The 24,118-nt window shown below is 41.6% G+C and overlaps 2 protein-coding genes across 2 annotated transcripts; one reads left to right on the top strand and one right to left on the bottom strand.

Annotated features, from left to right (window-relative positions):
- Positions 1-391: 391 nt before the first annotated feature.
- On the bottom strand, positions 392-5,828 carry mrpl43 (mitochondrial ribosomal protein L43). The gene is made up of 3 exons (XM_061027965.1): positions 5,548-5,828; positions 2,499-2,605; positions 392-1,024 (listed from the first exon to the last, which is right to left on the bottom strand). The coding sequence occupies exons 1-3, from the start codon at positions 5,676-5,678 to the stop codon at positions 807-809; spliced, it is 456 nt and encodes a 151-aa protein (XP_060883948.1). The 5' UTR covers positions 5,679-5,828; the 3' UTR covers positions 392-806.
- A 249-nt stretch (positions 5,829-6,077) lies between these two features.
- Positions 6,078-11,502, top strand: twnk (twinkle mtDNA helicase). The gene is made up of 7 exons (XM_061028404.1): positions 6,078-6,097; positions 6,360-6,987; positions 7,079-7,781; positions 9,396-9,636; positions 9,882-9,989; positions 10,378-10,519; positions 10,696-11,502. Exons 2-7 carry the CDS (start codon positions 6,385-6,387, stop codon positions 11,032-11,034), a joined length of 2,136 nt encoding a protein of 711 aa, XP_060884387.1. The 5' UTR covers positions 6,078-6,097; positions 6,360-6,384; the 3' UTR covers positions 11,035-11,502.
- The last annotated feature ends 12,616 nt before the right edge of the window (positions 11,503-24,118 follow it).

Raw genomic sequence — 24,118 nt, 5'->3', positions numbered from 1 at the left:
TTTTTTTTTTGGGGGGGGGGGGGAATCACCCACTGGAGGAGTTTTCTGTCCCCTCACAGCTGAAACAGAGGACAGCCCCCGTGCTGAAGGTTAAGACTCGTCCTTCAGGCTATCACACAACCATCTGTCATGTTCATTTAAGATTGAGTCATCTAAGGATGTGACAACCTTCAAACCTCAGTATGAAAACATGTACATTCCTCTAGTAGTTCAGATATAAACGGTGATCATCCGCCGTCTGTCTCTTTTTCGTCGAGGTTAGTAAACTGCAGTTAAATCAGTCAGACGTAACACCACTGTACATCAGCTTTGCTCTGTTGATCTTCTCCTGACAAGCTGTTCAAACACAACTCAAAAGAGAACATCTAAATTTAAACACCAGAAGGCAGCATGTGCACAATTTTTTTATTTTATTTTTTTCATTCCAACTTCTCCCAAGCGCTGCTGCTGCACCTTTTACAAAATATCCTTGAGATTTAAAAGCAGTTACTTGCTTTTTTTTTTTTAAACAATTCCTGCTGACAAGCCTCAAGTGGTGGATTCTTGTAGTGTCTATTCAAATGTGGCATTCAGATCTGGAGCCGTGTGCTCTTTCCTGCACCGCTTAAGGGCCATCAGCCCGGACGACAGAAGGGCATATTAAAAATAAAAACTCACATCGTAGTTTGCAGAATATTTAACGAATGAGTTGGGGAAATTTGCTGAAAATATGATTTATTGTCAAGGGCAGACATTAGAAAAAAAAAAAAAGAAAAAAAAAGACAAATCTTGCAGGAAGGATGAGAAATGACATCCGAAGTGAGTCCTTATTGAGAGTCCTGTTTCTGCGGTCTGATGGGGCCGATAGATGGAGGCCGGTTGGTGAATGGGTTCCACTGGCCCTGGATGCTCGGGCTGTCCGTGTGGAAGGGCTTGCGGATGCGGACGATGTCCAGGCCAGACTGATCGGTCAGTTTGGTCAAAAGCTCCAAAATCTGCGGAGATGTTTTGTTTGTGACTATCTCTTCCCTCACATTGCCGTTCACTGCAGGAAGGGGGGGGAAAAAGAGGAAATAACCGCGTGTGAGTGACTTTAAAAAGTGACTCCCTTTCGCTCTGACAAATCTGCTCGTGAAATTAAAGAGCGTCAACAAGAAGTTATGATTTTGGGTGAGACTATTCAGGTGAGTCCCCCAGTGTTCACTTCTACCTGAAAGCAGTTCTTAAAAAACACAGAGTGATACTGCCACCTACAGTATTTATGAATTACAGCAAATAAGTACATGACTGTAGTTCGCCTCTGTCTTTCTTACATACTGTATAGTAATAATAATAATAATAATAATAATAATAATAATAATAATAGCAGCTTGGATTTATATAACGCTTTACAGTAGAAGTATTTCTTTCTAAATCTTCTCACATGCATCAACAGATAATTCGATTATTCCCATAAACCTGAGCGTTCAACCTCACAAACATCATCTGACATACAGATGATTTGAGAATACATCTTATTTAGGGTTTAAGTTTTTCACAATAAGTGCGATTTAAAAAAAAATAAAAAACAACCCTATGCTTTGGAAGACTGCTTAAATAATCGTCTTAATATTTGTAGGAAAGGAAATATTTCTGTCGTAGTTGGATGTTACCTTTATAGTTCTTGTTTAGGAACCATGTACTCTCTAGAAAGGAGCATTTTGATTTTTTTAGTAGAGCCCGACCAATAAATCTGCCAGCCGATATAAGCATGACAAGTAGATATCTGTATCAGCTAATTCTATCGTATATATGCGCCCATATTAGATTTATTCACCAGTAAAATAGCATTTCATTTGCTACCTCTTCAGAGACCACTAAACTACCAAACGGAGGAAAGCTGTTGTTGTTTTTTCAGTGCAACTTGTATCACCCCCTAACCAATACACTGTGAGAACGCCAGCTTCGATTCATAGCATTTCACTTGAGTGTTATTGAACAACACTATCAGTATCGTTGTCACTATCTCTATATGGATTACAACAAGCAGTATCACCCTCCAGAGTGTCAAGTGGTGATGCACCTACATGCGCAGTTACACTCCAGTTAAGTGACCATCTTGACTGCGTCGTATATCTTTTCCACAAGTGTTTGATAACTGCACTGAAGAGATCAACGCAATACATGTGTTTATATCTATCTCATCAGATCAAAGATAGACCTAAGAGGAAATATGTCGGTATCAGTTTTTCATCTCTCTAATACCGATACCGGCTCCAGAAAAATCCTATCAAAACCCTATCAGTGGGTTCCAATTTGTTTTTTTACTTACTTTCCCCCACGTTTCCTCCAAATATATTTCTGTAGGTCAACTGCTTAAAAATTCATAACAGCTGGCTCTGTATTTATCAGCAAATAACACAATTTTGTCCAAGGAACTTCTAGGAGACTATGTAGATTAATGTTACATGTTTAGTATAAAAACATGTTTTAACAAGAAAGTAATATTCAGAAGAGACCAAAAAGTCATGAGCACTTACAGTATTCTGCAACTATTTTGGGTATCCTGCTCGTCTGTGGAGACACGTACACGACAGTTGAAGGGTTTTTCTTGGCGTAGTCCACCACTCCCTCTTCTATGAACTCCCTGAAAAAAAGAGCAGAAAGGAGGCAAAGGTGATGTGGTCACTCTGGGGTTTGGTTAAAACAGCGTGTAGATTCAAGATTCAAGATTTTTTTATTTGTCGCACGCTCATACAGACGTGCAGTGAAATGTAAAGACTGTTCCGCAAGGCCATGCAATAAACACTCAAATTACTAATACACATAAATACAGTAAAAATAGAATATAATGTAAAATTTAAAAAAGAAGAATTAATTGAACATACAAAATATAGATGGCGTGAGCGGTGATCTGTCAACAGTATGAGCGTGCAAGGTCTTCTTATCGAATTTGCAAAGACTATAAAATGTTTTCATTTGTTAGACTGCTGATAATTATTTTAAATCTTTGCCGAGTTTGAATGTTATCAAGTACTGTGTTTGAGCTCGATAGGCTACTTTTACTGTACCATTACTGTACGTACAGTTTTGAGGTACCTGTTCTTCACTTTAGAAATCTTATATCCTGCTACTTTTTTTTATTTTTATTTCAAATCCTTTCAGAGTAAAATAACGTACTTTTAACTAAACTCCATTAACAGGATAGCACAAAGACACCATATAGCCTACAGAGCTCATATATTTGTGAGAAATTCTGTTTATTTGATGGATCGCACCCTTGAGATGAACCATCTCGTTTTCGAGGGGGGGGGGGGGGGTCCAACACAAAAACAAAAACACAACAGTACAGCGTGATACAGACAGTCAAGCACAAAAATACACACATAAACATAAAGGCTCTCAAACACCCATCCAGCCCACGTGTCCCTCCCGCAAAGCCACAGCAGCACCCCACACAAAGTCATCAGAGGTAGATGCACATAGTGACTTAAGATATTAGAGGGGTAAGAAGACATCACCATTAGAAGCAGCAACATGTTGAAACCTCAGTATGGATAGATCTCTTTGTCGAACACATCACCATGGAAACACTTTACAGCATCCATCCTCAATAAAAAACACCAATTTCTGACAACTTGGGAGCCGATCCTCACCTCACTACTTCCCGAACAACATAGTTCAAACCCCTGATATTCACTACCACAAATATAGACTCATACAAATACACACACACACACACAAAAACACACACAAAGACACACAACCTTTTTTATTTTTTTTTCCTTTCTGTATAACTATCACAACTTATTTATGAATTTATTTTCCTCTTACCATCAAATTTATCTTCTTTTTTTATTACTATTATTATTATTATTATTATTGTCTTTAGCCACCATTTCATTATGACCTATTTATTGATTTATTTCCTCTCCCCCCCTTATATTCATATCATATTTATCATCATAAATTCTCATCACAGCCACTCTCATTTTTCATGCATTTCTTTTTATTTTATTTCTTTTCTCTTTCTCCAATCCAGATGATTGTCTGTTTTTCTTGTCTGTTTTTCTTGTTTTATTCGTCTCCTACATACTTTTGTTCTTGTCATATCCCTCACTTGTCTTGTATTGTTCTGCATCACCTAATTAGAAAAAAAAGAAGCAGCAACATGGTTTTGTGAGAAAAGGCAGCAGCGACTTCTTCAAAATGTGTAGTGAATTTATTGTTCTGATGTTTACAGGCAGATTGTTCCAGTCAGAGGGAGCTTTGCAGTTGAACGCTCGTCTGCCGATTCCTTTATTGGTTTTGGGAACAAGAAAAAAAAAAGGCTGCTGAGTATGTCTTAAAGAATGTGTGGTGTTAAATGTTGTTTTAAATAAAAGAGGGAAAATTGAAGTGGATACATTTGAAAACACATTGGAGCCAATGGTAATGTCTTCTTGCATTCAGGGGTGACCAGTTCAAAGTTTCGCACATGGAGCAGTATACACAGTATGTACTGTACATTCTATATGTTTTATTATATATAGAATTTATTTTATAGTTCTCAGACGATACTGCGGTAGTGGGGTGTATCAGTGGTGGAGAGGAGACAGAATACAGGCAGCTGGTGGAGTGGGAAGAACCACCTGGTGTTAAATGTAACAAAGACCAAGGACGTGGTGGTGGACTTTAGGAGGGACAGGCCCGAGCTGAGCACCATCTCTATCCTTGGGGATGAGGTGCAGGTGGTGGACTTTAGGAAGGACCGGCCCGAGCTGAACACCATCTCTATCCGTGGGGACGAGGTGCAGGTGGTGGACTTTAGGAGGGACCGGCCCGAGCTGAGCACCATCTCTATCCGTGGGGACGAGGTGCAGGTGGTGGACTTTAGGAGGGACCGGCCCGAGCTGAGCACCATCTCTATCCTTGGGGATGAGGTGCAGGTGGTGGACTTTAGGAGGGACCGGCCCGAGCTGAGCACCATCTCTATCCGTGGGGATGAGGTGCAGGTGGTGGACTTTAGGAGGGACCGGCCCGAGCTGAGCACCATCTCTATCCTTGGGGACGAGGTGCAGGTGGTGGACTTTAGGAGGGACAGGCCCGAGCTGAGCACCATCTCTATCCGTGGGGATGAGGTGCAGGTGGTGGACTTTAGGAGGGACCGGCCTGAGCTGAGCACCATCTCTATCCGTGGGGATGAGGTGCAGGTGGTGGACTTTAGGAGGGACAGGCCTGAGCTGAGCACCATCTCTATCCGTGGGGATGAGGTGCAGGTGGTGGAGTGCTATAAATACATGGGGGGGGGTGCACATGAACAATAAACTGGACTGGAAGCACCACACAGAGGAGGAAGCTTAGGTCTTTTAATGTGTGTAGCAAAAATGTCATCCATGTTTTATCAGACTGTTGTGGAAAGTGCCGTTTTCTTTGCAGCCGTCTGCTGGGGCAGCAGCGTCATCATATCCTATATAACAAAGTTTGCACAATGCAGCATTATCTTTTGCATTTATATGCACATAAACAAATCCTAGCTCCTCTGTCACACAGCTTCAAAGCTTCACACATTTAAAAAAAAAAATGAATTTAATTGTTTGTTTTTTTTACCTGACTCCTAAAGAGCCCTGCGCCTTTTTGGAGAAGATGATCGAGATCCGTTTCAGCTGACAGACGTACCGACCGACCCCGTTTCGAAGAACACTCTGCAGGAAGCGGCTCTGTGTCCCCCTGGCTGTCATCTTTATCACACACGTTAACGTACGGCTGTTAAAATGTCAAATTTTGAAACTAACACGGGAGGAAACACAGTCCAAACAAGCTCAGGTGCTACAACACATGACAGAGGACGACTTCACGGGCATGTATGTGAAGTGGTCCGTCGGGGAAATGCTCCGGAGAGAAACATTTAATAAACAAGACGGTAAAAAAAAAACATTAATCTCATGTGAATTAATATTTTTAAGTGTTGAATGTGATTTAAATGTTGTTAAACATAATATGGAAGCGACTAACATATTTTAAAATGTAGCATTAAGCTATCATTTGGATTTTGTTTCTCGGAGTATGTTTCACACGGACTTGTTTTGAAGAAACACCCGAAAGCCCGGGCGAGAAGAAGCACGCAGCATGGAGGGGAAGTAGGCAAGTAACAGAGACAGTAAGCTGGAATTTGAGTGTTTTTTCTTTATCAAACATACTTTTTTTTTACGTAAAGACTTAAACGTATCTCCGATGTATTTTTCTGAAGTTGTCAGTGTTCATTTAATAGAAGGAAAAAAAAGATGCTTTAATGCTTCACTGTCTTCCCTTACATGCCCGTTAGCGTAGGTCATTTAAAGCACGCAGCAGGATCTTTGTTTGGTGTTATGTGTGTTAGTCTGATGTTGATATTTTCCCTCCTATTGTCATGTGTTTTGCAGGTTTAATGTCCTAACCAGGTAACAAATGTGGAGGAGGTTGCTGCAGAAGGGAGCTACCTGCATGTTGCAGGTGGCAGACCAGAGATTTCTCCAGCAGAGACACTTCTCATCAGTCTGTGTGAGACTCCACCAGAGGCTTCTTCACAGACAACCTCCTTGCCTCCTCCTCCTTCCCAGTTGCACCAGGGCTTACAAAAAGGACGCCAAGTCCACCGTGGAGTTTCCTGCGAGCCTCATCACGGTCACAGACGTCAAACAGTATCTCCGCTCCAAAGACATTGCCTTCCACGATGGCTACAGCTGCCTCCACGTCCCGAGCGTCTTCGTCGAGCCGTCCGAGAGGAGGGACAGCTTCTCGCTGTTCGTCGACAAGACCACCGGGCAGTTTCTGTGCAAAGACACGCTGGTGGAAGGCAGCTGGGAGGACCTGCAGGACTGCCTGGAGGTGATGCAGAAGGACGAGCGGGACTCGCTCAGTCCCCGCGTGCTGCTGGGGTATCCGGAGAGCGTGGAGGAGCTGGAGGAGAGCGAGAGAGAGCTGAGGGAGGTGCAGAGGGTCTGGTCCAGCTCCGTGCCCTTCGCTGACCTTCCTGAGGACGAGGCCCAGCTGATTAAAACCATGTTCCAGGTGCTGTTAAACTTTAAAAAAAAAAAAATAAATACTGCATGTCTCAATTTTTGAGGTTTATCTTATTGTAATATTTTTTATTTTTTTCCAGATCACAAAGATCTCCAATGCAACACTGAGGAAGTTTGGCGTGAGACTCTTCAAGCCCACAAAGAGCCTGGTGTTCCCCTGGTTCGGCGGGCCTGACTCGTCCCTGAAGGGGGTGAAGCTCCTCTCCGCTCAAAGCTCGGACGCTGAAAAAGTGACTTATAACGAAGCCACGATGCCAAAGTCGAATTCTTACTACAACCTGTTTGGCCTCCCCCTGGTGGGCCGCATGGACCCGGAGGTCGTCCTGACGGGAAGTGAGCTGGACACTCTGGCTGTGAGTCAGGCCACGGGACTCCCCAGCGTCGCGCTCCCCCGCGGCGTCAGCTGCCTCCCGCCCATCCTGCTGCCGTACCTGGAACAGTTCAAGCGGGTGACGCTGTGGCTGGGAGACGACATCCGCTCCTGGGAGGCGTCCAAGATCTTCTCGCGCAAGCTGGGTCTGCGGCGCTGCTCGCTGGTGCGGCCCGGGGAGTGCAGGCCGTGTCCCGTGGAGGCGCTGGCCCTCGGGAAGAACTTGAACAACATCATCAAGTCGTCCATCCCGGCCGCTCACAAGTCCATCGTGTCCTTCAAGCAGCTGAGAGAGGACGTGTACGGGGAGCTGATGAACACCGAGCAGGTGGCCGGGGTGAAGTGGGCGAGGTTTCCTGAACTCAACAGGATCCTGAAGGGACACCGCAAAGGAGAGCTGACCGTTTTTACAGGTACAAGAAGATGTGATATACATATATATGTATATATATATATATATAAAGGCTTTGAATGTTTGAAATATTCCTGTTCAGATGTTATGATCAGTTAGCAGATATAGAACATGGCTTTCATAATCAAGTTTTTATTTGTATTTGATCACCTAAAAGTAAAATCCTGCACACTGCTCCTGCTAAGTGTCACCAATTCATTAGAAAAATCACAACATTTCGGTCCCTCTGAACCTTTGACAAGCGTGTCACCTGAAAGTAAAAATGATATTTTGGCTTCCTTAAACGAGCTCTTAAAGGACACAGATCAATCAATCAATCAAACTTTATTTATACAGCACCTTTCAGACAAATTAAATTGCAGTTCAAAGTGCTTTAACTAAAAGTGCAGAAAAGTTGTTGAGAAAAAGTAGTTTATAAAATCATTGAGAGACTAAAGCACACCAATAAGAATTAAAAAAATATGTGTAAAAATAAAATAAAATACGACACATAAAAGCAACAAGATATTAAAATAAATTCATAAGAGGAAAATATTTAAAATTGTCGTAGGATAAAAAAACAATACAGTAATGTTAAGATTTGAATAACGCACTATATAAAAGCCAGACTGAATAAATGAGGTTTAAGACTGCGTTTAAAAAGCTCGATATTTTTAAAACGCAGGTCTCGATGCTGCATAGAGTCTGCGTTGCACCACTCAACCTCTACAGGAGCCTGGAATGGCCAAAATTACGAAGCGCCCTTCCCTGACTTTCATGAGTTTTGCAGTTAGGAGAAAGTGTGGAAGGCTGTTATCAGTTTGGTGCAATCTGCAGCGTCACCACTAGATGGTGCTAAAGTCAACACATTGATCCTTTGAGACTTGAGGGAGAAATACATTTTGGCCTTTATGGAATAACACAACATTAAAGCACAACTGATCAGTATTTCATTTTAATAAACAGAACATCAGATAGACTGCATAATGTGAAAGATGCCACATTTACTGACTATCAAGTCAAAGTCAACTTTATTGTCAATTTCAAAATATGCCAGACATACAGTGGAATCGAAATTGCGTTTGTCTCCGTCCAATACAACCAAAATAAGATAAATAATATTTACAGTAATAAATTCTAAATAGTGCAAAAGGTACGAAACAAAATGGTAAATACAAAAGTCAACTTGAAATGTGCAATATGTGCAATGTGCAGTAAACTGAGTGTACTTTTGAATAGATAGCTTCAGAGTTGTTAGTCACTCATCTCGGTTTTTGGTTGCAGATCGCACCAAACTGAAAACACTTGACGTCCTTTTAGCGTCTTCAGATCATTCGTTTATACATTAATTTTATCTGTAAACATCCACAACATCACATATAATCATGTAATTTGATACATTGTACCCGAGTTCAGAGCTAGTTTTCATCTAAAGTCCTGCAGCTTTAGCATTCACCCAAAGAAGAGGCTTCGCTTTATTAATAATCATCCTTTCATTACAGAGAAATTGTGTTTTGAATGTTACACGTTTGATTTGAGGTGTGCACATACTCATCTGTTTCCCACTCTGCACATTTAAAAAAAAATCCAACACCTGAGGTTTATCTACATCTACGTTTGTCTCTGTGTGATCCAGGTCCTACAGGCAGCGGTAAGACCACCTTCATCAGCGAGTTCACGCTGGACCTTAGCATGCAGGGGGTCAACACGCTATGGGGCAGCTTTGAGATCAACAACGTGCGTCTGGCTAAGATCATGCTGACACAGTTCGCCATGCAGAGGCTGGAGGAAAACCTGGAGCAGTACGACTTTTGGGCAGACAAGTTCGAGGAGCTGCCCCTCTACTTTATGACTTTCCACGGGCAGCAGAACATCAAGTGAGTCAAATCAGGGATCAGAGGAATCCAGATAGATGTTCTTCTTATGGTGGGATCACAGCATTTATCACATTTAATGGGTGTCAGTAATTTATCTGGATGACTTCAGCAGTCGCAAATTTGTCAGTATTGTACCAAAACTGCAGCTGCAGTAAAATACGATTTTACAAATCAAATACTCATTATAAAAACGATATGTATGTGAATATTTTTTTAACCCGGTTCTCCTCCGACCTGTTGCGCAGGACAGTGCTGGACACGATGCAACATGCCGTCTACCTGTATGACATCAACCACGTCGTCATTGACAACCTGCAGTTCATGATGGGCCAGGAAAACCTCTCAGTGGACAAGTGAGTAAAAAAAAAAAAAAAAAAAAGGTACAAAAGATTTTCAGGACAATTTCATGACATGTATGCAGCTGTGGCTCAGTGGTAGAGGTCGGGGGTTCGATCCCCAGCTCCTGCAGCTACATGTCGAAGTGTCCTTGGGCGAGACGATTAACCCCAAAAATGCTCCCACAGCTGTGTTGGCAGCTTGTGAATGTGTATGAATGTGATTGGTTAATACTGGTGGTCACTTTACAAAGCAGCCTCTACCATCAGTGTGTGAATGTGCAGATGTGACCTGCGGTGTCAAAAGCACTTTGAGTAGTTAGAAGATTAAAACAGTGCTGTACAAGCTCAAGTCTAATCACCATTTACGTATTTGTGAAAGTAAGTGGTGCTTCTTGTGGTCCAGGTTTGCAGTCCAGGACCACATCATCGGAGCCTTCAGAAAGTTCGCAACCAACAGCAGCTGCCACGTCACTCTGATCATTCACCCGAGGAAGGAGGAGGACGACAGAGAACTGCAAACAGCGTCCATATTTGGTTCGGCGAAGGTAAGAAGGATGAACGATGTTGTTCTTCACTCACCTGTGTCTTTCACAACGGGTTCCTTTTATATGCTCATGAGTTTAAATGATCTTTTAATGATTAAGAATACACATGATAATAAAAATGTAGACTTCCCGACCCTCTCTAACAAGCTTCACTCTCCTCTCCGACTTCCCTCCAGGCCAGTCAAGAAGCCGACAACGTCCTCATCCTGCAGGAGAAGAAGCTGGTGACGTGTCCCGGCCGCAGGTCGCTGCAGGTGACCAAGAACCGCTTTGACGGAGACGTGGGCATCTTCCCGCTGGACTTCATCAAGTCCTCGCTCACTTTCTCCACCCCCAAGGGCAAACACAAGCTGAGGAAGGTCACGGTCAAACCAGAGAGCGAGGAGGCCGAGCAGGGGGACGAGGCGCCGAAGGTGGAGGAGGTCAAAAAGGAAAAAGCGGCAAAAACGACAAAGACTCAGAGAGCTAACAAGAATCCTGCAGCTGGAAGTGAGATCATGCAGAAGAAAAAATAATGCAAAGACGGTTGTTGTTTTGTGTTACTGTATTTGGAAAAGCAGGTCGAGGTCATCATGAAAAAGATATCATGGGCGCCATTTAACGTTCATAACACAAGGTCCAACCGAGCCATCATAGAGTTTATGAAATAATAGTTTGGATTGTAATTCAGAATTAAACATTCAGTTAATAATCCAGAAAAGTTTAGATAACTAAAGATTAATTTCTACCAGCCAGAATGTGAAATAATGATTTAAAGTGTTTTATGTTAACCTACTAAACAGTTTGTAAGCTTCACAGTGTTCTCCGTTAAAGATGAAATGCTACGTCAATCATTTCAAAGATATCATGACACTGTCAGCTGTCACTGTAACGTCAACAATCTCAAACTGTCCACATGAGAGGATGACATCTACCCTGACGTATCACCAGAATGTGTTTTCTACTGACTTCTTTTCTACAAGTTGATAAATGAGCTGATTTTTTTTTTTTTAAATAAAATGTAAATGAAGAAGCTTCTTGTGTGGTTTTCTTTGTGGCCAGCAGGGGGCAGTGTGTGCTTCCGTTAAGTCTCCTATTGAAGCAAATTAGAATTAGCCTCCACATTAAATAGTTTTTACATTGTTGAAATATGGAAGACTGTTAAACGTGTGTGTTACAAAAAGAGTTTAATAATAACTGTACCAACCATAACTTATTAAATCTGAAAATAAATGGACAAATAAATAACACATGCAGAATCCACACATTTTAATATTATGTATATATATATTTGTAAGGTTTACTTTTGGGCTTTTTATGCTTTTATTTTAGAGATAAACAGAGGATAGAGTCAGAAGTCAGGGAGAGAGAGAAAGTGGGGAATGACATGCAGGAAGGGAGCCACAGGTCGGATTTGAACCCGGGCCGTCCACTTGGAGGACTACAGCCTCTGCACATGGGGCGTGTGCACTATCAATCAATCAAACTTTATTTATAAAGCACCTTTCAGACAAATTAAGTTGCAGTTCAAAGTGCTTTACAAGAGTGCAGAAAAGTTATTGATGGAAAAAGTAGTTTATAAAATCATTGAGAGACAATAAGAATAAAAAAAAATATATATAAAAATTAAAAAATAAAATACGACACATAAAAGCAATAAGATATTAAAATCAATACATAGGAGAAGAATATTTAAAATTGTAGTAGGATAAAAAAGACAAAACAATAATGTTAAGATTTGAATTTATATAAAAGCCAGACTGAATAAATGAGTTTTAAGACTGCGTTTAAAAATCTAACTATCCTCTAGGCTACCAGCTCCCAACAGATAGATAGATATAATAAAGATTAATAGATACAAAGACAGCATTAAATATATTGCTTTGTTTTATCAAAGACTGATAATAAATTGGTATTATTTTGCAGCTTACCTGATTGAAGGTGAGTTCTGAAGGTTTTCATGCACCTGCTCATGTCTTCCTTTTCTGGGTCAGAGTCAGTATCCAGTATCACATTACATAATGCATTATTCAGACTGAGTGACTTTTAATAAATGCAAATGTGTTTAAAAACATCTCCGTATGAATATTTGATGAGTGAAGTCACAGAGACAGGACGGACAGGTGTGGGGTTACATGTAGAATCAGCAGCTTTCAGAGGAGAGGTTGTCTGTATTGAGCTGTCCTGTAGGCTGACGGGTTAAAGTGTTATTTCACCATAGCGACTAAAAACTCTGACATAGAGATACAAGAAGAATGGTTCAGTGTGGGACTGTGAAAGTGTTCATGTTTTGATAAAAGGGCCCGTGATGAGTCATTTTCGTCTCCCCCTGGGAGTCAGGCTCATTAAAAAAGTGATGACCTCTGCACTTTGAGAATCTCATTAAGACGCTCCTGGACTCCTGTCAGCACAGAAACATAACCTTATCAAGAGGCACATCGCAACATGACGAGTCATTCATCTCTATCTCTTATTTTAAATGTATCACATAAACAGTACTTTTGTAATTGTTTTCTATGTCATACTTAAAATAATTATTATTTGATTGCATATAAAACAAAACACGTTTAAACAAATAAAACATAAAATAAATAACTGACTGTAAAATATTTTTATAGTATTTTAAACTTGTGTGTCGACTTTTGATAGACAATTTAAAACAATAATATCAGAGTCAATGCCACTGAAACGGAGATCAATTGTTTTAAATTTCCAACATCCCCCCCCATGCCTACATTACCCACAATGCATCTTTACTGCGTCGTCTGAGTTTCAGGCGTGTTACTGTATAAGAGGATGAGGTGATGTGTGGAGACGAAATGTTATATATTTATCTTTTTTTTTATATGTAAAAAATGTAAAAAAGTAAAAAGACTGCAGACGTACTTCAGGGAAGTATTATTACTTTTCTCATCCTTGTAATAAGGAAACTGTGGTTTTCATTCAAATCCAGAGGTGCTGTAGGTGCAACTTCTTGGAAGCTAACCACCTTTAAAAAAACACTGAAGAAGAAGAAGAAGAAGAAGAAGAAGAAGAAGTAGCCTTGAGCTGCGAGCTAGCCTTAACTAATGTAAAAGTTGTTTACAGAGGTTTATTAAGCCTTTTTTTTCTAGCTTTGCACCAAATGTTTTGCCTTCAGACCAAAATGCTGACTCATGTGACATCACTTGAGGAAATATGTCAGACATCGCACAGCCACAAAACATTTCATTTAACTTTTTTTTTTCTCTCTCCAAGACTCATTAACATGTTGATGTGCAGAATTAGTGGATGTCCCCTTTAATATCGTTCTCTCACAGTGAACCTCGGTGCAGAGTTCACTCTGAAGCCTCTCTGTCCGTCCGGCGCCTCTGAGATCTGGCTCCGTCTGACAGACCGGTCCAGGGAAGCTCCTGGCACCAGAATCTCTTTACACACGGTATGTGGACCCCCCCCCCCCCGAGCTCCTCTGTTAGCCGACACTGTAAAATATTATTGCACGCTGTGGGAATAATCCTCGTGTATGTTTGTTGAACGTAAATGACCGCAGATGAGACGGCAGGAGGGAGACACTTCCTGGACGATTGTGCTGGTTTGAGTTTCATCCTTTTTGCTCTCGTTTCTTCTCGATGAATGCTCAGTGTTTTCCATGTGAATGTTTCACTGCTGTGCAAGTACACACACTGCGTTCGGTAATGACTCCAGGCTGTGTGCTGGACGGGCCTGGGTGTCCTCTGGACCGCGTGGGTGTGTGTGGGATATGGCTGCTGACTCTGAAGGCCTCTGAATGGGGCTCTTTGTGTTTCAAGGCACTGCTGGGTCCAGATGACGGCCGCCTACCAGATCCCATACAGAGGGGGAAAACACTCATGAATGTATGCAGATGCTCATGCATGCAAAGATGCACAAAACTTTCTCTCTGTAGCGTTCAGCCGTACTTCAAAATCAGTACAAAACTTCTTCCAAATAAGTCTTTTTTTATGAACAGGTGAAGAAAATCTAGAAGCTTAAATGCTGAAATCACGTCTTTATCGCAGTGCAGCGTGTGCAGCTAATCGTTCTGTTTGTTTTTGAATAGTTTGCCCCCGATCGGAGCATGCCTATTCAAATAGCTGCCATCTGGAGAGGAGAGATGAAACAACTTTCAGCTCTTAATCATGAAAGAAACAAATTGTGCAAAGACCAAAAGAATTCCTTTTTCATCAAAAAAAAAAAAAAAAACACAAACATTCAAGAGGATGTGAATCAAATGAGAAAGAAAGAAAAAGATGTTTCAGCTGCACATAAACCATTTCTCTTGTGCAAGTATTTGACCTTAAAATCCCCTGAAAACATGGTAATCAGATGTCACACATAGACAGAAAATCTTTTCATGAACCATTCCCAGCAACAAGGGAAGATTCCAGGCATATTTAACAACAGGAGAATAACTGAAGTGGACGCCCCCCCGGCTGCTCGGAGCAGCACTGCTGATGATGGGAAGCATGAATGCGTGACATGCGTCCATAGCTCTGCGGCCCATTAGCTGCCCTTCATTAAGCAAATATTCGACCGAGTCTGAAGGTAATTTCCAAGTCAGAGTTTATCTGCCTGGGGGGGGGGGAGGGGACTTTAACCAGCGTCCAGCGTCCAGTATTTTTGGCTTCAGAGTTTTGTTTTGAGCAACCATGAGTGTTGCTCATGGTGAATAAATGATGACAGACCCTTTAAATGACAAAGATATTATTATTTTTTCAACTTTACACACAGTGAAGTGTTAGGCCGACTCGTTTTCGGCTTTTGGCCTTCGTCAGGGTCATGGGGTCTCATTTGTTAATAAAGTTGATCTTCATACTTCAAGTGATTTTTTTTTGGGCTTTTTGTGCCTTTAATGGAGAGATAGGACAGTGGATAGTGTTGGAAATCAGGAAGAGAGAGAGGGAGGGAAGGGAGCCACAGGCTGGATTTGAACCTGGGCCGCCCGCTTGGAGGTGCGCGCACCAACCACTGCGCCACCGGTGCCCCTGATGCTGAAGCTTTTTTGACCTCTTCAAGCCTTTTACTCTTCATGCAGTCGGTGAAGTTGTGCCAGAAAATCCCACTCCACCTCCAAATACAGCAAAGTGGAATGAGGAAGTCAGATGACATTAAATTAATATATTGTTTCCTTCCTACCCACCCTTGACTTTGAGACAAACACAATCCTGGACAGATCACGTTTGGTATGGTTGAAAGCGCTGGAACAAAAACAGCGTGTGGGACTAAATAAAAGTGTGTTTTGTCCGCTGCTCTTCAAGGTCAAGACAGAACAGTCACGCTCAGTGAAGTCTTTACACGTGCTCAGTCCGGTCCTTGTTTTCCTTCTGTATGTGCATGCTTGTTGAACCAGTTCGGTGGCGTTAAACAGCAAAACAACACAGAGTCAGGGGTCGTTCTCATCTCTGTCACTCACTGAGTTGTAAAAGCATTTTGAACACTTTTTTTTTTTTTCCCCAACATTCTGGCACTCTGTTTTGATTCTGTTAGATCATCTCCACATTTAGCCGCTTAAAGCGAGAGCGCGAACATTTCATGACCCAGACTGACATTAAAATAGAAAGTGTGACAGAACACGCTGCGAGAACATTGAGAGCGCCGGCGAGGGGGACAGAGAGTATGTGGAGCAAGTTCATCAGCACACCGTGTCTGTAAACGTTACATTTTCTCCTTTTTTTTTTTTTCTAACAAGCACAGAAACTTTTTCTTATCCTTCTAACTGGAGAAACTGGGACCCGTTGTTTCTCTGACGGGGGAACATTGCTGTGTCCTTGGGTGCACTGGCTCTACATTAAAGGAGCCTAAAAAGTGCATAAAGAACAAGATTATCATAGAAATGTTTGCTTTGTTTGTCTGTGATTTTGCAGCCAAATCACGCAGAGGACACACGTCGCTCACAGACAGATCAGAGGCTGATTCAAGATGCCCCTCCATCCCTTTAATGTCATGAGGTAGGGGGGGGGGTTTACTCTGCCTCCCTTACTCACATGCACTCTGCACACTTGACCCACATTTGCCCAGCAGACCGCCTGCATGCCGCTGTGTGTGTGTGTGTATTAATAACCATGAGCACATCCTCCCCTCTGTGCTCCCGGAACCAGGAGACTGCTCATGTTTCGGCTCATTGTGTGAAACTTAAAATGCACACACACTAACCGCACTCTTTTACGAGGGTAAACAAATCCCATTAACAGTCAAAACCGGGACTTCAAAGTCTGATTTATCTTAATCCTCTGAGCTCCATTGTTGGCCAAAAAGAGATCCAAAACGCATGACCCAGGGGCACGGTCAGTGTAGTTTTTTTTAGACACACACACTGTCCTGCAAGAGTAAAAAAAAATCTGTATTAATCTACCGCAGAGAATAGTTCCCAACAAATGCACTTTTTTACTGTAGTCCTGTTTGAGTTACATTCACTTAAAAACAAGCTATAGATAAATGTGTGATCACAATTCTGTTTTAATGTGGAAGAGTAAACTAAAAGGTGATAAAATATCTCCAAACTCTGCTGCCACTCTCAGCTCAGTGCCACTTCAGATTGTCTATCAGCTCCTTATTTTGATTTTCTGGAGCCGACTTTACTGTTTTAAATCCAACTCAGCCCTTTTTTTATCGTAACCTTGCACTGTAGCAGCGTTATGATTTAGCTATCCAGCACTTAACAGCATGCAAAATGTTTGCTTAAAGTTTGCTTCTTTCTCTGTGTCTGGTTATACCGGACAGTTTCACCCACCTCTGGAACTCCCTCCCACCACAATATCCGTAATATGGACTCTCTCTCCATTTTCAAATCTCATCTCAAAACACATCTTTTTAAAACTGGCATATTCAGTCTGATCATTCTCCACCCGGTCTCATAACTCCTTTACATTCTGTACATTTGTGTTTTTTAATGTTAATTTTATCGTTGTGTTGTTACTTTGTTGTTTTTATCTCTGCTCTGTAAGGTGACCTTGAGAGTTTTGAAAGGCGCCTTTAAATAAAATGTATTATTATTATTATTATTAGTTCCAACAGTGGTTACAATTCTGACAGCTTTTTTCTTGAACTCTGTGCCTCAATCTATTCCATTCTCGCCCTTCAAAAAAAAAAAACGGATGGCCTGTGAGTCACAGAAAAGAAAAAACTGAATGTACTGATCGTGAGCTGGACTCCCCCCTTCTGAGAAAATACCTGCAGTGCTTTACATCTCTGCGGGGAGGCAGGCAGAGTGGTTCCCCCTCCAAACAAATAAAGGTCACCCGGCATGGAGTTCTCCCACCTTGCCCTCCAGATGAATCTCTCCCAGCCTCTCTGGAGAAACCGTGTGCTCATGTCTGAAAACGCCTGAACTGTCATGTAGCGTTAGCAGCAGACCTTAAACTGACCTGTACTGTAAACACCTGTCGTCTCAGTGAGCTCCACTGGCCACATTCTGCCGTTTTAACACGACGACAGAGGGGGGGGAAAGCTTCAGAGAGACACCGGCTTGCCTGGGGGGGGGGGGGGGGGGCTTATGCAAGAGCAAGATCTGGTCCAAAGAGAACGCTGAGGGGCTTAATCTGCGCTGGCACCACCCTGGAAAAACGCCCTGAGGGGACTGGAGAGGGTGCATCATTTTTTTTTTTTTCTTTGCAGGTTTTGGCTTCTGGAAAAATTCATCGAGGGTAAATGAAGGGTCAGGTTGGGGGGGGGGGGGGGGGGGGGTGATGATGATAATAAGAGCATGATTGCAGTGGTGGGAGTTTGTGGTGAGCACAGAGTGGAGTAGGAAGAGCTTTGAGGTGCAGCACTCTCTCTGCTTTTAATGAGTGGAGGGCCGCATTCCTCTCAGGCAAGTAGGTCAGATTTAGCGTCCTACACCGGAGGGGGGGGGGGGAATAAGCGAGGCTCCTGGCAGGGCTCCAGCACCTCACACCAACCATTTCTTTTTTAATTCGCGAGAAGGACAGAGGAAAGAGGAGATGGAGACAGCTTTTCACACAGCCAACCCAAGGCAAAAAAAAGAAAAAACGCAACCATTCACTCTCGAATTAGCCGTCTGCATGGCCACCTTCAAATGAGGCCCCCCTCTCGGCTTAATCCCCTCAGACTGTGTGCACACACTCACCGTCTGCTTCATCAGCGCTGAAAAACCAGAGCCAGTGGTCGCCCGGTGCAGCAGTTAATTGATGCATTATCGGCCTAAGCATGGTATACAGTTAAGCTGCTAATCTAACAGTGCAGTATCTTTCAATAGACACACATAAATAAAGCCAAGAATGTGTCACTCATGAATGACAGACCATTTATTCTAAGTGGGAACAATAAATCAAATCTAATCAATAATCCTCTCCTATTCTGCATATTGTGATTGAACATTTAATTAAGCTCCTCAGTTATGAATGAAACAACATTTGATAATGGGGAATTAAAGTGAGCGCACTATTGAGTAAATGACAAAGCAGCTCCCCTGGCACGGTGATACACAGATTATTAGATGGCCGAGGGAGTCTTTGGCACCTTGTAGCTGCAATCACAACGAAAAAAAGAAAGCCGGATTCCTGCAGAAACAAACACGCAGAGCCAACATGGAGCCGCTCCAAAAATATTTAAGTGACAAGTTCTGACAGCGCTGCAGAAGTTATGGAAACTGGATCTGCAGGAAAAAAGCTCCACAAAACACTTTCATGTCTGTCCGTTTGAGATTAGTGAGGACAGAAGGGACACATGTAGACGGTTACAGATTGCTTTGTTATTCATAGACAATCTGGACATATGATTCATAATCCACTTGTCCTTAAATGAAGCATGAGAAACATACGCTATCTTAAGCTGATAAAAAAAACCCTCTTTAAATACAAAACTGACTCTGCAACTTCAAAGGAAATACATCCGACATGGTAACAGACGTCCTTTTACATTTTCAGACCTTTCTGCAAAAATCTCATTTTTATGATATTATTCTTTTGCTTTGCACGAGATGTTAAAGTCTCACAATTGCATGTTGGCTTTGATAGATGGAACACTGTGTTTGATTTCAGGCCAGATGCATCATCACAGCCACAGCAGAGTCGATCACATTGTTTCTCTTTCTCTGTCCTTCATTTCAAATTGTGTTTTTTTTTTAAATTTGGAAACTTTTCCTTAGTTCACAATCAGCAAAATCCACTAACTTTTCTTAAGACAAATCAACTCCTTCAACATCTTTTAGTGCATATTGCAGCTTCCCTGAGGTCGATCCATATTGTCTCTCCCTCCTTTGTGTCCTCACAATTCACTCTGTTATTGGACCTAGCCCTCTATCATATGAGGTTTGCTACAAGGTCTGCACGAGATGAGAAAAACATGTGGTGTGCGAAACAATGAATTGATGTTGCGATTAATAAAACTAACAAAGTGCATATCAGCAACGACTCTTTTTCTCTGTCTTCCACATTTTTGTTCTTGATCCAAAAAAGCTTTTTTCTTCTAACCACCGACATGGCTCTAATGAAGCTTATTGCTAGATGGAGCTTCATTCGACGGATCAAAATGGTGTGAGAGCATGAACAAAATACTTCCTCCAATAGTCAAATGTGAGCAGCTTGTGTGATAAAACGTTAAATGTTTGAATAAAAATATGTTTTCTCATTTGTTGTGATCAATTCAGACATTTGCAATGTGTCGATCGTTGATGCTAATACTGTGGTAATCAACTTCAACTGCAACTTTATTAGTCCCTGAAAGACGATTTGTTTCGCTGCAAGGCATAACCGGACAGACAAAAAGACAAAAGACATTTAAAAAAAAAAGCTTTGTTTGCCAATCTACAATTTTTACACAATCTTGCCTCCTGTTTTTGCTACCTTTAGCCTCAGCTAGCTTACGAGCTACGCTTTCATTAGTCTTGCAATGTTAGCATACCTGTTCAGAACAACATAGCAGCACTATGAAGACGAAGTAAAACAGATTTATCCTTTAAAGTAGTCACACAGTTCATGGCACATGTTGTTGACAATCTAGCTAGACTCATGTAACATCTGTTTTTGATTAAGTTCTTCTTCTTCTGCTTGTGGTTATTATGATATTCTGCTTTTTATAGCCTATCAACTCTTTTCCAGTTTGTACTGAGTCACTGTGCCAGAGGTCAGGTCAGAGAGCACAAAGAACATGATACACGGTTTGTTTTGTTTTTTTTCTCCTGCAGCAGTGTGTCTTCGGGTTCAGGTGTCAGCAGGTCATTCCTCTTCGTTTCTCCTACTTCCCATTCATGCAGTTTGCTTTTAGTTGAACCCGTCTCCTTTTTGCTGAGCGTTGCTTTCAGCTATAGTTTCTACTTGGCTTACTGCAGGGTTTTTTCAAGGTGACTGCTTACCTCTTACTTTGTAGTTTGAATATTTTATATTGTCTTTTATCTTGCTGACAATATATTTATATATATATTATCAGTTTAATTTCAACCTGCAGACACTGTCATGCTGAGAGAGCTCTTTTGGATGTAGCTCAAGGAAAAAGACGTACGAGTAAGGGGAGTTTGATGGAGGCCTTACAAGAAATACTGTACGGCATGTAAATCAAATGCAGAGTGCACCAACGGGAATATCCAGTAAGTACATGATGCATTAATACAGCACCTGGGAAAAACCTTAAAAAGTACATTTTCCTGGCTTCCTCTGCCCTCAGCTAATGCATCATAATGGAAAGTAGTGCAGTTTCGCATGCAGGAAATGGACTCTCAAATAGCAAAGATCTGGGGACCGTTTCTGCGTGAAATGAGTTGCAGCGTCATTGGCCAATTACTTTTCCCCCAATTATCTCTATCCGGCATGTTTATGAATAAAATGAGCTCACAGTGGACGGAGAGGGGAGGTCATTATCAGCCAACACAACATAATTGCAGATCGCCTGGCTGCTTTGGGTAAAAGATAAGCATCTTGGGTATGCACAGGCCAAGGAGCAGAGAGCATGCTGGGACTTAATGTCCCCAAGCTTGAGGGTTGAGAGCAGACTGAGAGGTTTGATTTGGAGAGTCATTATCAACAGACATGCTGCATTCAACCCACACACAATTATCAATTACTGTAACAACCCTTCTCGAATTCTCTAGTGGCCAGACGAGTGTGGGACAATTTTCGCTCCCGTTCCAATCAGGCATGAATGCCGGAGTACCAACAGCGTCACAGAGCTGCTAAATTCCATTAATTCAGTGTCCTAACAAGTGAAGTTTAACTCTTTGCAAATCAGGGAAATGTGCAACTAAGGCAAAGTGAATAAGTCTGACGTAAACAAGCGGGAGTGTTGGTGTGGGTTTGTGTTGAAACAACTTTGTTAGCAGCTGCTTTTAGGTGCAGAAATAGAAGGCGTAGATTTAAAGTCATGAAGTAGTTCTGTTCACCCTAAGTGGCAACCTCAGGTGTTAAAAAATGAAGCCGATGTGGGCAAAAACTGCAGTTCCTCTAGTGGCCAGTTGAGGCTGGCCGTAAAAGCCTCAGAAGTCACACACCCATCGTTAAATGTCAATTTTTACAACAGAGGAAAACAGCTTTTCAGCCTGGTAGAAAAAGTGATTTTGGTCTGAACAGCTTATTTTACTATCAACACATGATGTACAGGGTTTTTTTTTTTCCTGCACGGGAACTCATTTTAGATTTCTTTAGATTTTATGTCGTATAAGAGTTATTCATAATAAGGTTGAGACAACATTCCCAGTGGTGACCGCCATCACTGGGCTTCAAAACTCTTCCTCAGAAACCAATGGATGATGTCACTGAGACTATGTTAGTAATGTTTTTACAATTTACAGTTAATCCGTCTCTTTTGGATTTTCACTTTCTTTCTGGGCATTGTATAATTAAAGTATCGTATACGTAATGTAGCCTAAAATAAAATGCTTACCTTGAAAAACTGTTTTTTTGTGTTTAACTATAATTTTTGGTGTTTTTTCAATGCACAGTTTGTAATTTCTGCTTTTAGGCGTCTCTGTGTCTCAATTGTTGTGATGTGATGTTTTCACTTTGACCTGCCGACATACTGCAGATGTAAACAAGCTCTAAGCTAACTCTTACTGTACAATGCATCACATGGCAACATTTATGTTTAATTTTGTACACGGTCCCTTTACAAATGAAATAAAACAAAATGAAACAGCAAATTCTCTGAAGGATTCATGAAGTAGCGTTGGATCACGGGACTTGAAGTCTGCGTTCTTTATCGACTGCCATTGTGGATGGAAATCAATCTCACGAGACTCAAGGACAAGGGGGTTTGGTGCCTTGCTCAATGGCACTTCAACAGTACTCAGAAGATGAACTAGCACCTCTCCAGCTAAAGCTAATTTCCAGACTTGGTCCGCATTGGGACTTGAACCTGCAACCCCTCGAGTTCTCAACCAAAGACTGAGCTATACTGCTGCATTCTGGACAAAGTTACTACAGAACTAAACAAAAATATAAAACTGATTAAGTCATTTTGAGACATGTTAATGAAACATTTCTATATCACTTCCATGACTTTAGCCGGGGTTATGAATTAGATTGATTGCCGGTATCAATTTATCTGTCCAATGTTTTGGTTTTTAAGAAGTTCTGACTACACTTAAGGTTAATCCGTCATCCTTAACTTTTTACTTTACTGCTATTTAGAACCCAAGTAAGATTGTGAACATTATGACCATGTAAGATTTAGGATTCAGGGGCATCATCTGTATTTCTGGGATGATAGTCTGGCTGTAAAAATCTCTTAGGGATGATATCAAAGTACACAGATTTTTTTTTAGGTGTTTAGGACTGGAAGGTCAATCAGAGTTCAAACTTTTTTAAAAAGAACAAACAGGAAGCTTCTTATCTCATTTTCTTGCCCGAGAAAACAGGGTTTCTGTGGGATTAAGTTTAGCCTTGTTTTACTCCTCTGGAGCAGAAAAACTCGTCTAAGAGGGTTGAGGTTAGTCAGGTATGACCTCGTTCTACATATTTAGCATACAGAGTCAGGAACCGGTTGTGCTGGAACAAACTGAATCTAGGTTACTCTATATTCATAACAAACCTTTTGTACGGGAGGTCTTTGGATCGTAAAACTGTAATAAACCCTAACCCTAACCCAAGGACAAACATGGGTGGTGTCTGTTTTGCTTTTGGTATTTAGCTCTTTTAATTTTTATTGTTTAATTACAAAAGGTTCTTCTGGCCCTAGAGACGGTCTTTTCGCTGTAGGGCAGTTTGTGAGCAAGTATGGGGTTTGTAGGGTAATGGTGTGTGTGTGTGTGTGTGTGTGTGTGTGTGTGTGTGTGTGTGTGTGTGCGTGTGTGTGTGTGTGTGTGTCTGTGTGTGTGTGTGTGTGTGTGTGTGTGTGAGAGAGAGAGAGAGAGAGAGAGAGAGAGAGAGAGAGAGAGTGAGAGAGAGAGAGAGCAATCCAGGTGCATGGAGCGCCTCACTGACAGGAAGCTACCAACTAGACGTATACAAAATAAAAGCATGCAATGTTGAATCGCCATTAATGACATGTAGTTCTCTGATGTTCAGTTTTTGAGTCTTTTTTAAAACACACCGAAAGTATGCTCAGTGTTTTAAGATAGTTTGCCTATGAGTCATTTTTTTCCAGTCAATTTAACTGTTTGACTAAGGTGCAGTGTGGATATAGTGGGTATTTCAATGACTGAATGTGATACGACATGATGCCATATGATACGAT

Source organism: Labrus mixtus, chromosome 21, assembly GCF_963584025.1.
Source record: "Labrus mixtus chromosome 21, fLabMix1.1, whole genome shotgun sequence".
NCBI lineage: Eukaryota > Metazoa > Chordata > Actinopteri > Labriformes > Labridae > Labrus > Labrus mixtus.
The sequence above is the reverse complement of the archived record's forward strand: the minus strand, read 5'-3'. Positions and strand labels throughout refer to the sequence as shown.